The 17,367-nt window shown below is 44.2% G+C and overlaps 1 protein-coding gene across 2 annotated transcripts in view; it reads right to left on the reverse strand.

Moving 5' to 3' along the window:
* The window catches only part of KCNK1 (potassium two pore domain channel subfamily K member 1), a 52,806-nt gene extending 35,838 nt beyond the window's left edge, over window positions 1-16,968 (reverse strand). The window contains exon 1 of one of the 2 annotated variants that reach the window (XM_005539758.5): window positions 16,131-16,968. In XM_005539758.5, coding sequence (XP_005539815.1) covers window positions 16,131-16,485 — 355 coding nt within the window. In that variant the 5' untranslated portion in view covers window positions 16,486-16,968. Of the gene's footprint in view, window positions 1-881; window positions 1,161-16,130 lie in introns of those variants that run through there. The other variant, XM_074026033.1, reaches the window with a different exon arrangement.
* Window positions 16,969-17,367: the final 399 nt, after the last annotated feature.

Raw genomic sequence — 17,367 nt, forward strand, 5'->3', positions numbered from 1 at the left:
AAGAATCACCTGCACACATGTAGGTTCAATATGGGACCTACTTCTTGAGTTCACAGCTTCTAAATAAAGTAACAAGAAGGAGAAGAAGACTTTGCAAGAATGATTCTGTGTGTAGTTAAAAAAAATCCTATCTGATGAGGAAGAAAACAGAATCAAAGGTCTGCACTTCTGAGCATTTCTGAGTTTTCATACAGTAGTTCTGTCATCCCAACTTCCTTGTCAAGAATGGACTTGTAATATTAGGTGCCCTAGAGCAAAAATGAAAATATTAAGAGATTAAAGAGAAGCCAGACATCCTTAATCTAAGGCCAATGTACTAAGAAGTTACCTTGAACAATTACAAAATGCAAAGAATTGTGCAAAATGTAAAGAACTGTGCAAAATGCAAAGAATTGTACAAAACGCAAAGAATGCCTATTTCTTTTAAAGATTAGAGTAAACTAAAGCTTAGTTAAGTTACAACTCAGTGACTTAGGAACTGAACTGAAGTTGGGGTTTTGCTCTGAACAAAATAATTTATTTAAAGCCAATTAACAGTATAAACACGATTGGCGCGACTACTCAAATGCTTTCAAAACTGTTTAGAAGTACCCATTTGTAACTAACTGACACAGTAATTACAAGCAGCATCCTACAGGTACTCTACCCTTGAGAGCTTACTCATCATTTTATGGCTGAATCCATGAGAATTCAGATGGTGGAACCAGCTCCCATTGCCCACCTCTCAGAAGAACACCCAATGTCTGGGGTCAGGCCGGCCCACACAGGTGTCGGGAGGTGAAGAGACACAGAACTGGGGTTGTTCCCTTCTATATCCCCTGCCGCATACACACCCAGAAAAAACTTACACTCCTACATACAGCAACAACTTTGCTACTCACCCAGGCTTTCTAGTCGGGTTTGGGTTGTGAAATTCTTGGTGCGGCCATCCAGGGCCATCTCCCTCTTCCCGCCATGCCCCAGGACCAATGAGTTTCCATTTCTGTCCACCTAGGAGCTGTCCATGACAAGCTCTGCCCACGGCTTTCCTTCATCCCTGCGACTACAGAGCAACATACCCTGGGGATCCTCTGGTCAGTGCTAGCTCTTCTTCCGTGCTTGTGTTTGAATGATGGAGAAAGCTCGGCACTCTGTTGCCTAACTCCGGCTTTCCCTGTTTTAAGCCAGGCTGCAGGACAGGCTATTTATCACGGTGCAGGACCAGGAGCCTACAGTGGCTCCCCATTTTCTACCGACTCAAGTGCCAGATCTGCTTCCCACGTCTCACCTCCACCTTCAGTGCCTGTCACCCGCTGCTGTGTGCCAGCAGGGAGCTTCGGCTCTGAGAGGCTGGCACCTTCACGGTCTCTCTAAGGCGAGGCTGCGTTCCACTTCTGGATGCGTGTGTTGAGCATATGTCTCTTTCCTTAACAGCCCTCTTCCCCGGCACCACTCTACCTAACCTTACCCATGCTGCCTGTTTATCTCAATGGACCTCCTCCATAAAGCTTCCCCGACCACTTCAGCCATCTCCGTGTAAAAGTCCCACAGATGTTACCAGGGGTCCCATACAATTCAACAGTTAGGTCTCCACACCCTATGCAGTTTTCTGGGACTTTCACATTTCAGTCGAGTCTCCCCAGCTGGCTGTGGGCTTTTTTATTTCAGTGGTTATCCCTTTACAGTATTTTTTAATGCATCCCCGCATGTTGGGATGTACTCAGTAAATACTCCAAAGACCTAGGATCATAAAATGTTAGAGCTAGAAGGGGGTCTTACTTAGCCTTTTCATTGTATAGATGAAGCAACTGAAATCTGCAGAAATTCACAATGAATTTTTGTCTGAAGAGAACCCAGGCCACCAATCCCCAGTTCAATGCTTTCACACTTCCAATCCACACATTCACTTCAGTCTGTGTAAGGTCATTTAGTATCTCTGAACATAAACATTTTCCCTAAAAATAATTCATGATTCTCACTTTTCACTACATTAGTTTGGGCTTTTAAAATTTATTATTATTATTATTATTATTTGAGACAGAGTCTTGCTCTGTTGCCCAGGCTGGAGTGCAATGGTGCAATCTCAGCTCATTGCAAACTCCGCCTCCCAAATTCAAGCGATTCTCTGCCTCAGCCTCCCGAGTAGCTAGGATTACAGGCACCCACCATCACGCCTAGCTAATTTTTGAATTTTAGTAGAGATGGGGGTTTCACCATGTTGGCTAGACTGGTCTCTAACTCCTGAGCTCAGGTGATCTGCCCGCCTTGGCCTCCCAAAGTGCTGGGATTATAGGGATGAACCACCATATCTAGCCAACTTTTTAAATTTTTTAAATTCTTTTGTACTTTAGGTTCAGGGGTACGTGTGCAGGTGTGTTACTTGGGTATGTTGCGTTATGGTGAGGTCTGGGCTTCTCATGAACTCACCACTCAAATAGTTAACATAGTACCTGATGGGTAGTTTCTCGACCCTGGCCCTCCTTCCACCCTTCCCTCTTTTGGATTCTCCAATACCTACTGTTCCATCTTCGAGGGTTGGGCTTTTCAATAGTATTAATTCAGTCTGATATCACTGATGACAATTTGATTTGCCAGCTCCATTCCCCAAGCCAGTGATGGTTATGAGGAAATGCTCCTGGGAAATGGCACTGCCCTTAGCTGGGTTTGTGTAGAGACCGGGACACTGAAGACAGACAGAACAAATTCCAAGGACACACACACTCCATCGTCACTGGGTCAATGCAACACAGCCCAGACATCTGAGTATAGATGACTGACACAAGTCAACGCACAAAACATAGTTCTGAGTGAAGCGAAAGAGAAAATCTAGACAGGCAAGTTCAGGTGCCAAACATGTCTTTTTAGCCTCATTCAGATTACAAATAACAGGTGTTCCTCCAGAGTTGCTGAAAGAGCAAATATCGCTTTAGGTCATGTCCCATCAACTACTAACAGAAATTTGCTTTTTTGTGCTCCCCAACTTTCTTAAAATTTTAGGTTTTTTTCTTTCTCCCATCTGGGTTGGTTGGATTTTCAAACATCAGCTGCTCTGCGGTAGAGGGGAGGGTGAGATGGGAGTAGCAGTGGATGACAGATTGTGGATCCACACAGCAGCGCTCTTCCCTGCTGTTTGGGGGTGAGAAACGGCTCCGCTCATCCGCACCCGCCCACCCTCCCACTGCGAGGTGCATCTGCTGGAACTGGCCCGTGGGCGACAGACTGTTTTTCTGAGATGGCTCGTGTCAGAGCACTGGGTGGCAGGTAGGTAGCGACATGGGCGCTTTGCTACTCAGAATTTCTGAGTCAGAATTTCTGAGTCAGTCTGACACGTAGGCAGCTGCGGAACAGGCTCTCCAGGTTCTTTAATTAACTTAATCCATCTAACCATGGTCTTTAAATAATTAAGTGCCTTGGTAACCCATGTTCAAACATTTGAAGAATGTTAGTTCCCACCATGTTTCAACCTTTCAATTCTAGTTTAAAACACCTTATTTTTCTTCTTGTTATTTATAAGCTGTGACTTCTTAAAAAATACAGTATTTGAGGGAAAAAAAAGAAGATGTTTAGATGACCAATAATGAGCACGGAGCCAGCCCTATTATACTCATGGGATCATTTCAAACAGTAAAGCAACAACGCAGTAAAAATGTAAATCACTCAGGTGTTTTTCTGAGAGTCACACGAAAATCCTCCCATCATTACAAACTGTAAAAATCATCAATGTGTTTATTTGAACCTGACATACTCCTAAAATGTTTAGATTGTTTGTGGGAAAAAAAATCATGTTTTACTTACTTCCTAAAAACAGAAACCACCTAGATTCATTCTTTGGTGCCTTTATTTCATATTAGCTACTCCTTAAAAGTGATATTTATTTATTCTTTGAATTATATAAAATATAATTTTTATTAAACTATTATATCAAATACTAAATATCATACTGTTAATTTTAAGAAAATATGAAGCAAATACTTCTTTTTGGGGCTTTTTTTTTTTTCAGTTTCCCAAACAACCTTTTGTAATATTAAATCAGAAAACAATATTACAGTTTAGGTACTCTTTCTTAGCCTGGAAGTATTTAACACTGTTAAATGTATTCATTAAATGGCAGATCAGCCCGGGGAATTCACATTCTCAATGTGAATGACTTCTTCTTTCTTTTCTACTTACTGACATTCTATTTCTCCTTCAAGGTCAAAATCAGATATCACCCCCAAAAGCCTTCTTCAGCCTCTGCAGTGAGTTAATCGATGTGTGTGATCCAGCATGACACCATGGCATGCTGTACCAACAGAAGGCACTGTCACCTACACTCCAAGTGTGGCCCTCATCACGCCCCATTAGGGTTTACTGTGTGCCTCATGTAGACAGATCCTCCTGGACACCCAAAAGGGATCTCAAGTTCAGCAGGTTCCGGACCCTGCTCCAGATTCTTTATCCAGTACCTTCTCCTTCCATGGCCTTCCTTTGGTCTATAAAGAAGAACCACATTGCCAGAGGCTCAGGCCAGAAACCCTGGGGTCATTTTTCACTCTTCTTTTTTTTACCCCTCACATCCAATCTATCAGCAAAGCCAGATGGTTTGGCCAACAATATGAATCCAGAATCTGACCACTTCTCATTACCACTTTTCTCAGCCACCAACAGGCATCGGTGGTCCGATGACCCCCTGGGTCATCGGAAGAGCCTCCTTTTACGTCTCAGCCTCAGCCTTGCCCTCCTACACCAGCCAGAGTGAACACATTGGAAGAGTCAGTCAGATTGTGTCAACCCTTTGCTCAAAATCTCCCGGTGCTTTTCCCCTAGCTCAGATAAAAGCCAGATGCTTTGCAGTGGCCTGGGACATCCTACAACATCTGCCCCCTCCCCTTCTTCCTGACCTCATCACTCCCCTCTTACTCAGCTCCAGCCACAGTCACTTTCTAGCTGCACCTCCAATAGGAGCCTTTGTTCTGGAACACAGCTTCCCAGAAAACTGCATAATGCACTTCCTGCCTCCTCTAACTCTTTATGTAAGTGCCATCTTCTCGGTAAGGCCTTCATGGACAACTTTATGGAAGACTGCAATCCTGGACTCCGCCCCCTTCACCATAGACTAATCACACACTCCCCATCTCCTTTGCTCTGCTGTGTTGCTCCCGAGCACCTATCACCACCTAACACCCTGGGCATTTCCCTTAGTTATCTCCTTGTTCATGCTGGAGCTCAGAAAATGATAACCCAAAATGAAGGTCCCAGAAGCAAAAGTTTTTCTCTGATCTTCTCCCGCCCTCCTATCTCTCACCCCTCATCCTTCCCCAAGGCTAGCCATAAATTCTGGAATACCTCTTCCCCAAGGTGGATCCTAGAAACCAGAACTGTTTTCCCCAAAGCCAGCCATAAAACCAAAAAATACTCCTCTCTAACTTTTGCTCCACCTTTCTATGTAAAACTGGCCAATGAAATTATATGACCCACCTTGTTTGACTGTAGGTCATAAGAATCCTCATTCCAGAGAGGGTGCTGCCCCACACCCAGGAGGAAGGAATGCTGCTCAGAGAGACCGAGAAGATTCTAGTTAAGGCCTTGCTGGGCCTCCCCACTCAGTCTTGGAAGAATTAGATCATTCCCTTTCGGTCCAATCACATTTTTTACACACCTGTTTATCCTTTGCTGAACTTAAGCATAAAAGTAAATGGTTTCCCCTGTATTTTTGGGTCTTTATTCTGAAGGCTCCCATGTCACATAAACTATGATCAAGCAACTGTATATGCCTTTTCTCCTATTAATCTGCCTTTTATCAGTTGATTTTCAGTGAACTTGCAGAGGGTGAAGGAAAAGTTTTCTCTTGGCCACTACAATTGTATCTCCCACCCCGACCCAGACTGACACATCCAGGAGGACAAAAGTGATTTTTCTTTTTGTTCCCTGCCATATCCCTAAGTGCCTGTAGAAGTACCTGGTCAACCTAAGTGCTCCACAAACACTCACTGAAGAATGAATGCTTCTCTTCTCTTTAGATCACTTAGGGCCTTTTGTGGTGCATTGAGTACACATGAGGCCCCTCAGATATCACTGCTTTTACATGAATAGCTTCAGAACCCATTTGGCAATGCAGGCCTCTGTTTCCTCATCTAAGAATAAAGTTATATCTAAGGTCTCTTGAATAGAAGTAACATCTTGAGAACCTTCTTCATTTTTGAGAAAAGGACACAGATTCAGACACATGAAGAAATGTGCCTTAAGATGCTCCTTTTGAGCACCTGTTGAGTGCTAGGGATGCCACGTGAGGCCAAGACAGGTGCCATGGCAACTAGGTGCCAGGTGAGGCCAGGTGAAGACAAATGTTATGGGAACCAGCAGGTAGAAAGCTAAGTGCTGTGGAGAAAGAGCAGGAAGGGGTCTGGGACAACAGAACCTGAAAAGAACTTGCTTCTCAGTAGCCCCAAGTCCTTTGTGTGCCTGGCTCAGCATGTGCTGGGGAGCACACTTTGCTGGGATAAGGCACTTCTGCCACCTCCCTCCTCAGTGCATACTTCCACTAAAGACTCTTCAGACTCTATTCAGATGAAATGATGAAATGATGAAACCGGTGACCGAATAAGCCCCAAGAGGCTTCAGTGAAGCAGAGTGAATAGGGGACTGGGGCAACAACTTGAGTAAATAGCTTAACTCAGGTCACAGAATCCCCCACATAACAAGGGATGACCATAACAACTGGAGCCTCCAACTCCAACTCCAACTCTATTGATCATACTCAGAGATACGAAAACTAACATGTTTTACTCTCTCTAAATCCCTTAGAAACATTCTACCTGCTTTTGTTATGTTTTTTGATTCGAATAGTTTTAGGTTTACTTTCTTTTTTTGAAAGAAAGCTTTTTTGGCAGGGGCGGTGGCTCACACCTGTAATCCCAGCACTTTGGGAGGCTGAGGTGGACCACTTGAGGTCAGGAGTTCAAGACCAGCATGGCCAACATGGCAAAACCCTGTCCCTACTAAAAATACAAAAGTTAGCCGGGCGTGGAGGCGTGCACCTGTGGTCCCAGCTACTCAGGAGGCTGAGGCAGGAGAATCGCTCGAACCCGGGAGGTGGAGGTTGCAGTGAGCTGAGATTGCGCCAGTGCACTCCAGCCTGGGTGACAGAGTGAGACTCCATCTCAATAACAAAAAACAAAAGGTTTCTTTCTTCTTTTTAAAACTGACACATAATTTTACACAGTGATACCTCAATACATATAATATACAGTGATCAGATCAGGGTAATTACTATATCCATCATCTCAAATGTTTATCATTTCTTTGTGTTGGGAACATTTAATATCTTCCTTTTAGCAACTTGAAACTATATATTACTGCTAACTATAGTCATTCTACAGTGGTACAGACAACCAGAACTTATTCTGCCTATCTAGCTGTAGTTTCGTATCCTGTAACAAATCTCTCCCCATCCCCCGTCTCTGTACCCTTCCCAGATGCTAGTATGCTCGGTTTACTTTTTACTTCATAAAGCCAACCTTTTTTTTTTTCTTGCTAAGCATTTCCATTTGTTTTTGTTATCTTCCATTATTTCTTTTTGAAAAGATAATCCCAGAAGTTAGTACATTAGAAAAACTGTTTGAGATTAACTTTTTTTTTTAGCTTCCACATGAGTGAGAACATGTTGTATTTAACACTCTGTGCCTGACTTTCTTTCCTCTGAATGCACCAGCCATGATTTCACCAACTCTCTCTGAGTCCCCTGGGGGCTTTCTGTCTAAAAGCCCTTCCATGGGTACTAACACGTGAGTCTCAGAGGCAGCAGCGGGCAGGCTTTTAAGTATGTCAACCCCAGTCAGAGGAGCTAATGTAAAAAGTTAGACTCTGATTTGGGATCAAGCAGATGGTAAGAAATTAAAAACACTATCAATGTCTAACCTAAGCCAATTAATCTCGTCAACATAACAATCAACTGTTTCATAAATTGAAGAAGGCAAACATGACACCAGTAGAAAGTCACAGATAAGCCCTTCTGGTCTGATTCAAGTTCAGGGAGATAATCCCACAGTCCTTTCAGGTGCACAAACTCTACACCTCCAACTCCGCATTCTCTCTCTTCCTCCATTCAGCCTCAGATCAGGGTCATCACCTTGCAGTATGCTGCTGACAGAGAGTGGACCACCAACTTTGAGGATCAGACAAAAAATAAGGGATCTACGCAGAAGAAGCAAAGAAAGTTGGAGTACAAACTGAGTCTAGGAGATAGAAGGATCATGGGAGACAATAAAACACCCCAAAAGCTGCCTGCTTTCCAATAAAGGGACAACCTTTATCTCCTGCCATGAATAAGCCACCTGGGCATGACACAGTCAGTGGAGAACTTCAGCACCTTAGTATTTCACAGATTTGTCAATAGTACAATTGGAAGGTGTCTTTGGAGAATAAAACCCAGCACAGTGCAACTCTGAGTATGTCAGAGTGTTTGAGGCAGATGAGATTTCTGTCCCTGAAACCAACCTTGTAGTAAGCTGAACCATGTGGAATTGCCATTTTTATGGGTCAAAACAATTGAGGGTCGGCAATTCACATGCTCCAAAGACAACAGACACTCACACACAGCAACGGTCCAATGAGCAAGGTCATAAAACAACTTGTTCTGAAAGCATCAGAGTTCCCATTAGGGTACTGGTTCAATCAAAGATTCTGTTTTTGATAGGACTTATGGTTATGTCATAAAAGCAAAGACATCATTTCTTCCAAGTTATTGATAATTGTAGCAGTATCTTTCAGGGGCTATAAAATGACACTCACACACAGCAACAGTCCAATGAGCAATGTCATAAAACAACTTGTTCTGAAAGCACCGGAGTTCCCATTAGGTTACTGGTTCAATCAAAGATTCTCTCCTTGATAGGTCTTACAGTTATGTCATAAAAGATCATTTCTTCCAAGTTAATGATAATAGTAGCAGTATCTTCCAGGGGCTATAAAATAGGCATAGATAACAACAAATTTGTAATTTAAAAAAAATCCAAACCTTCAAAATACTAAAAACTGATATGTTTTATAGACAGGTATGAGTTCACAGATTTAAACACTAAGTATCTGTTCTCTTTGACCACTATTGGGTGGAAATGTTTCTAGAATTTATTATATACTTCCCTGCCTTCTTAGGTAGAAGCATGCTGAGATATTTTTCTTGATGATATAAGGATGTCGATTACTATATTATGCCCTAAAACCATGATGCCCCATTCGGGTATATAAAATTGTTGCAAGACTAAAGACTTACAGATTCGTCTCTTGTCCTCCACTATTTGCGTGGTCTTTGTGCAACTAAATAAAACCTATTATGTACCTCTATATTAGTTTGGTAGGGCTGCCTTAACAAAATACCACAAGCGGGTGGCTTAAACAACAGAAATTTATTTTCTCAAAGTTACGGAGGCTTCATGTTCAATATCAATGTGTCTATAGGCTTCATTTCTTTTGAGGCCTCTCTCTTGGCTTGCAGATGGCCACCTTCTCACTGTGGCCTCATTTTAACTTAATCACCCCCTTAAAGATGTTGCCTATAAATACAGTCACATTTTGAAATATTGAGGTTAGAACTTCGACATAAGAACTTGAGGGAGATGATCCGGCCCATAACAAGCTCCTATGCCCAGATGTTTTATCAAAGCTCAGGTTCTTAGATATACCTGCGTTCGAATCAAGACCAAGTCACTTCCAGCTTTGGGACCTAGGTACAGAAGTTGTTCAACCTAAATTTCCGTTTCATCCTCTGTAAAGTAAGGCAATGATACCTACATCTCATCAGTTTATTGCAATGCATGGAAAAGAATGTGTATAAACAATTGCCTGGCACATATAAAGGGTTCAATAAATATGTTATTTTAAAATAAAATTTTAGTTTGTAATTTTTAAACTATCTTTTTATAACCTGCCATGTATACTTCCCCATAGCTGTGCCTTCCCCTCTGTAATCTATTATATTACAGGCTGGAAAACCAGATAATTAAACTTCTAGAATTAAATGTGAAGGCTCAAAATCAAGACCTGTGAATACAGAGCACAAACATCAGAATATGGGATTTTGGATCTCTCTTCTGGTGGATACAGAGTTTGCTTGTTTAATTTTATGTAAATTCTATAGTAGAGATAATATAGTATTTATTGCACATTTTAGATAAGATAATCACAATGTGAAGTGTAGCTTGTCATCATTAAAGGGGAAAAAAAAGCAGTGACATAAATTGGACCATAAGTAAGTGACATCTGAAATAAACATTTGTTTTGAAAGTGGTCGGTGGTGATACATAATTTATTGAATGTTGCATACCACTTAAAACAACAGCATAAAGAAGTCTGAGAAGCTGAACTTTCTTATACAAAGTTTCCCAAAAGGAAGTGAAATACTCAGAACACTCTTAGCATACCTTTCAAGTATCATTCTGAAGCCCATGTCAGCAAACTTTTTTTGTCAGACAGTAAATATTTTAGGTTTTGTGGCCACATTGTTTCTGTTCAACTATTCAACTCTGCCACCTCAGCCGGAAAGCAGTCATAAATGATACAGAAACAAACAGGTGTGGCTGCACACCAATAAAACTGTGTTTATGGACAATGAAATTTGATTTTCATAAAACTTGACTGTGTCAGAAAATATTATTTTTCTTTTTTTTTTTTTTGACCCAATCATTTGAAAATATAAAGTCATTCTTAGCTCAGGCAGCACAAAAACACGTGGTGGGTTAGATTAGGTCCAGGGGCCCTAGTTTACCTACTTCGTTCTATTCTTTCTCCTCCCCCGCCCCACCGAGATGGAGTCTCGCTCTGTTGCCCAGGTTGGTGTGCAGTGGTGTGATCTTGGCTCACTGCAACCTCCACCTCCTGGGTTCAAGCAATTCTCCTGCCTCAGCCTCCCGAGTAGCTGGGGTTAAGGCATGCAACACCACACTCAGCTAATTTTGGTATTTTTAGTACAGATGGGGTTTCACTATGTTGGCCAGGCTGGTCTTGAACTCCTGACCTCATGATCCACCTGCCTCAGCTTCCCAAAGTGCTGGAATTACAAGCATAAGCCACCATGTCTGGCCCACTTCATTCTATTCTAAAAACTCAACAAATATTTGTTGATGGTAACACATTTGTACTACTGAAAATAATTTGAAAACTAAGGATCAGTCCAGCATCCCCCATTGCCTCTTCCCATCTTCTTTATTTGAAAACTACCTATTTATTTGAAAACTACCTATGTTGTAGTAGCTCCCTACCCGCCTTAATCAAAAACCACTGTACACCAAGCCCAATTAAGTTCACTTACTGAACACTTTCAATAGAGTTTCAATGCATCTCTTCATAAATAGGAATAAAGAATTGTCCTGACTAAAGGCACCAGGGCTACCAATGACAGGAACAGGGGCCAGGCGTTGTGGCTCACGCCTGTAATCCCACACTTTGAGAGGCTGAGGTGGGAGATGGCTTAAGGCAACAAGTTTGAGACCAACCCAGGCAACAAAGCAAGACCACCCTCTCTAAAGAAAAATAAAAAAATTGGCCAGGTGCGGTGGTGCGCGCCTGTAGTCCCAGCTCCTCAGGAGGCTGAAGTGGGAGGATCAACTGAGCCTGGGAGTTAGAGGCTGAAGTGACCCATGATGGTGCCACTGCATTCCAGACTGAGTGAGAGAGCAAGACTATATCTCCAAAAGTAAAAAGGAACAGGAACTGAGCTGTCATGTGGATCCCATATTTACAAAGCAGCAAAAGGTACTAAAAGTTTGTATACTGCATGAATACAAAAATTGTACTTCTTCTTTTTTTTTTTTTTAAGATGAAGTCTTGCTCTGTTGTCAAGCTGGAGTACAGTGGTGCGATGTCGGCTCACTGCAACCTCCACCTCCCGGGTTCAAGCCATTATCCTCCTTCAGCCTCCTGAGTAGCTGGAACTACTGGCATGTACCACCACGCCCAGCTAATTTTTGTAATTTCAATAGAGACCATGTTGGCCAGGATGGTCTCCATCTCTTGACCTCGTGCTCTGCCTGCCTCAGCCTCCGAAAGTGCTGGGATTACAGGTGTGAGCCACCGCGCCCGGCCAAAAACTGTATTTTTACCAAACAGTTGTCACAACATGGCCTTGCTTTGGGGAATGAATAAACAAGTAAACTTTAGTAAATCAACATCACAAGTTGTTCTTAAGGATGAATGACACTGTCCAACGTTTTAGACGGTTACCAAAGTTTAATAATTATTTCTTACTCCCCAGATACCACCTGGACAGTATTTTCTCAATCCTTGAAAAAAGAAAACAAAAAACCACAGTATAAAAGTTCTGTGGGAAATTCTGCAGTCTATAATACCTCCTTTTTTTTTTTTTTTTTTTTTTTTTTTTTTTTTTTTTGGTATACAACTCTTCTTTCGGAAAAGCTCAAAACTGTATTGCACTCTTTCCCTTGTTCTCATGTGATTCCTATGCAGACGTTGCTGTATCTTTTAGAATGAAGGGTGATGGAGTTCAGGGCATGTGACCCCCAAACAGGGCACCTCAGCATTTGAGAAAACAGCAGAAGCAGGAAGGTTGTTCTCGCCTTCCTCTCAACCTTCTCCCTTAAAGCTCTGCCCTTCCTTTGAAGAAGACCCTCATTACAAGGGTCTATACCTTGAGAAAGGAATACCCTATCCTTGAAGACACAGAGATGCCAAGGAAAATCTGAACAAATAAGCCTTACTAAATTCCTCCAGTTTATTAGCTTTTTAGATCATATCTTCCTTTTTTTTTTTTTTTTCCTCCAAGACAGACTCTTGTTCTGTTCCCCAGGCTGGAGCACAGTGGCTCAATCACAGCTCACTGCAGCCTCAAACTCCTGGGCTCAAGCAATCCTTCTGCCTCGGCCTTCTAAGTAGCTGGGACTACAGGCACACGCCATCATTCTGGGCTAATTTTTTAAACAAGGTCTCACTCTTATTGCCCAGGCTAGAGTGCAATGGTGCAATTACAGCTCACTGCAGTCTTGAACTCCTGAGCTCGAGCAATCCTCCTGCCTTGGCCTCTCAAAATGCTGGGAGTACCTGTGTGAGCCACCATGCTCAGCCAGATCATATCCTTTTGTTCTTCAAGCATTCGCCTACACAACTGTCCCTAAAAATACATAAGCTTCCCTGTTTCTTTGGGTCTTCATTTCTAAAGGCGTCTATGTCATCTAAAACTTACATTAACTAAATGTGTGTGCTTTCATCCTGTTAATTTGTATTTTATTATAAGTTCCCCGGCCATGAACCTTATGATGAGTGAGAAATCTTTTCTTCCCTACAAAGGGAAATAAAGAGATGTTAAATTGTTTGCTAGAAATAATTCAGAGTCTTTGGCAAAGCCCAGAATGAGAAGAATATTGCTGAATTACCAACGTAAGCCTTCTTCCAAATAGACCATGAAGACTTTACTCAGTTACTTCCAGAAATGGAAGTCAGTACATTCTGGGGTGAGAAGATTCTGACATAAATGCACTCATGGGCCTTTGTTACAATGATGACTACCAATAACAGCATCTTCATAATGCTCATTGTTAGCATTCTGGATAAGTCAAAGATTGACTGTACTGATTAATTGGGTAACAATTATTTCAGTGAGTTGCCATCAAAAGAACTAGAAGTGCTAAGAAAAGAAAAGAAAAAAAAAGCACAACATGTCTAAAACCCACCCAGAAAAAGAAAAGGGATTGCAATTCATTTTATTTCATTGGCGCTTTTCCAGAAAATATTTTCCTAGTAATGAAGCACACCAGCTTTACTCTAAAAAATTGTCTGTTTCCAGCAAGCAATTTAAAATATTGTTTGTTTCCAGCAAACAATTTAACATCTCTTTATTTCCCCTTATAGGGAAGAAAAGATTTCTCACCCATTATAAGATTCATGGCCAGGGCACCTATGATAATTTGAAGACTTTAAAAAACATCCAATGAATCAAATAATGGGTAATTATAATTTTGAAACCTTAAGAAATATCAAATGTGTCAGATAATGGGACAGTACAAAGCCAACAGAACAGTATTTTTTATTTAGAATAGTTGTATTCATCTAGCAAGAATTCATTGATCTGCTAACTTTACAAACCAAGAGGCACCTTGTTCATTTAGTTTATCCTTAAATGCCCCTTGCACTGATTTCCTAAATGAACACTTGTTTTGCATGAATACAGACTTTCTTAGGAAATACAAAGCAATCTGAACACCAATAATAAGACGTCTATTCCCACCCCACCCCTTTCTTAAACAGAAACTACAACTTTTTCTAATTCTCTCCTGGGTAGAATATCTCATCTATACAAGATTATAAACAATTTTTAGTATTTAGTTAGGCAATACGATGTTAAGACTATACATGAGTCATGAAAAATCCCATCCAGAAAAAAGCAAAGCTTTTTCCTCGAAACTGTTCTTATTCTTGTTCTATCCTCACAATATCATTAGTAAGAAAACACCACACACTATAATCATCCTTTGAAATGTTTACCCAACATTGTGACCCAGTTGTAAACTCTGTAGCCCCTTGGAAACACTTACTTCTGGGAAGAATGAATGACTCTTAATATAGCACAAATATACTCCAAAGGAAAGGCATGGTGACTTCTAAATGATCTGAAGAACAGAGAGCTAGGTAAAGACAATGGAGGCAGAGTTACCGAAAGAAAAATTAAATTGTATTGGCAAGGGAAAAGGCATTCTTTGGAAAGTGAGATAACAGGTCTGTCTTGTCGAGCGCTACATTTAACACAGTTTTTCAGATCTCACAATACAAGCTAGAATTCCACTTCTGTTTATTTCAGGGTAGATTTACATGGGTTTACTAACTCACCCCAGACCTCTGAATAATTGTTTCATGTGAGCTACATGAATAGTGTATTATTACTCATTACCAAGTCATTACCAAGACAATCAACAAGATATAGCCCAAAGGGAATTATACACAATAATTTGGATGGTGGAGAGGGGGTGGGGAGGAAAGAAGAGTTGGGAGTCACACAAAGGGACGTGATTCACCTGTAAACGTTGAGGGTAGGGGGTTACAAAGTGTTCCTGGCAGAGAAACCACAAGGCCCAGGTTCCAGGACGACACTGGTAAGTAGGAAGTGTGTGACCTTGTGCATGACGAGATGGATTGTTTCAAAGATTGGATCTCATAGATCAAAAGAAGGGACTGTGCTGAACGCTCTTTGAGATTCCTCCCACTGTCCAAATACCAAATGATATCTCCACTCAGGGTATGCGCCTTACTAGGTCCGGCTGGGAAAATTCGGCCTTCATTCATCTAATCTGGCACAGTGACCGAGCCCTGGGGCATGCGCCCGGCCTCATCCTTCTCCAGAGGACGCTCCTCCATGGCCGGGCGCCCCGCGGGTGAGTCGTGCGGGGACGTGGCGCTTTAAAGTTTATGAGAAGCCTCGCACACCTCAAGTTGAAGGAACTGCTGAATCAGGGTGCCCCCATTTAGTCAGATCTTAGGCAATCCTATGGTTCCTTTACTCTCCCTCACCCTTCCTCCTACTCTGAAAAGAAACCGGATCGGCCTGTCCGCCCAGAGGTCACCTGGGAAGAGCAGAGTGATGTCACTCGGCTACCCCCAAAACTGCCTCCAAGGTACAAAAGAGCTGGAATATCTGTGCACGGTGCAAAGGGACGGCAGACTCAGGAAGGTGACCCTTTAGAAGGTATTATTACTAGACTGCACACTCGGCCTCGGGGATGGGGTCAGGAGGAAGGTGGTGAGTTCCATCATCCCGCTGCCTTGCTGCCCGGCGGCCAGGTGCTGCTACACATTCCAACCCGACCGTTTGGCTTAGGGGACTGCGAAAAAAGAACTCAAGCGGAGGAAGCACCTGCAGCCACCCAGGCCGGAGTTAGGGACCACTTCCCCAGAGTTACGTACTGCACCAACCAAGCCACGTCTGGAGCCACCTCTCTGGCTTCCGGCTCCGCAGGGCTTGCCCTCCCTGAGTCACCGCGGCAGGGGCCGGGGGCGCCGAGATGAAAGGGGAAGGTCGGAGGGTCGGAAGCACAGTGAGGGGAGGCGGGTTGGAGGCGCCGGGATGGCGAAAGGTGGGGGGTGGATTGGGAGGGTCAGAGGGGCCTGGGGCGCCAGGGCCGGGGTGTGTGAGGTGTGGGCGAGGTGGCCAGGGGGCGCGCAGGATACCCTACCTGTGGTGGAGAGCACGGTGCTGGCGAAGAAGAGCGCGGAGGTGAAGTCCCAGTTCCAGTTTCCCGAGGCGTTGCTGAGCACCGACACGCCGTAGTTGCTGGCCTCCAGCACCCGGCCCAGGAACTGCTCGAGCTGCTGCTCGGACAGGCACTCGTGCTCCTCCAAGAAGCGCCGCTTCAGCTTGCGCAGCTCCTGGCGCAGCAGGTCCTCGTAGGGCAGCTCCACTGAGGAGAAGACCACGGCGCCGAAGACCAGGTACAGCAGGTAGCCGAGCACCAGGAAGCCGAAGCACCAGGCCGAGCGGTGCCGCTCCACCAGGCGCACGCACGAGCTGCCCGCCAGGGACTGCAGCATCTTCTCCACCGCCGCCGCCGCCGCCAAAGCCAAAGCCAAGGCCAACGCCGCAGACCGGCCGGAGCGCGGCCCACCGCCCCCTCCGGCCCCGCCGCCCCCGCCCCCGCCCCCGCCCGGGCCTGGCTCCCGCCCGCCGCCCGCTCCCCCGCGCGCCTGGCGGCTCCGCTCCTCCGGGCAGCGCCGTCTCCCTGCAATTGGCTTTCTCGGGAGATGTTTTTCTTCCTTCTTTTCCTGTTTCCTTGCAATATAAAAAGCCCAGATGATGTGGCGCTGACGTGGTTGCCGGCTCAGGTAACCCGAGAGTCAGCGGAGACCGCGCGCAAACTTGGCCAGAGCGCCAGGGCTGGGCCGCCGGGGCCCGGGACGCACCGCCCACGGCGCGTTTTCCAGAGGTGGGGCGGGCGCTCGGTGGCGCCCAGACCCCGACCCGACCGCCACCACCTCCTCCCGCTCCCTCCCTCCTTGGGTCCGGGAGCCAACCTCGAGCGGAGAGCGCGCGGCGTGTGTGTGTGTGTGTGTGTGTGTGTGTGTGTGTGTGTGTGATCGCGCGCGTGTAGTGGGGGCCGCTTTTGGGCAATGCGCTGCCAGTCCAAGCCCCCTGTCCGAGCTACTCCTGTTTCCCACTTATTTTCTCCTAATCGAAGCCACTATTACAAAACAGCAAGCGCTGAAATACTTTCCTTCTTTGTCTTATTGGCCTAAGGATTGAGCGATCTGGTGCCAGTAATGATGGTGAAAATACCAGAACCTCGGAGTTGGAAGGCACCTTGAATCAGTCTCCTCTCTCCCACCCATCCCCCTCACAAAGAGGACTTGAGGGAAAAGGAGAGTCTCAGAGAAGTCCTATTTCTGAGTTCAAATTTTCTAAAACGTGACCTTAGG

Source organism: Macaca fascicularis, chromosome 1, assembly GCF_037993035.2.
Source record: "Macaca fascicularis isolate 582-1 chromosome 1, T2T-MFA8v1.1".
In the NCBI taxonomy this organism is placed as follows: domain Eukaryota; kingdom Metazoa; phylum Chordata; class Mammalia; order Primates; family Cercopithecidae; genus Macaca; species Macaca fascicularis.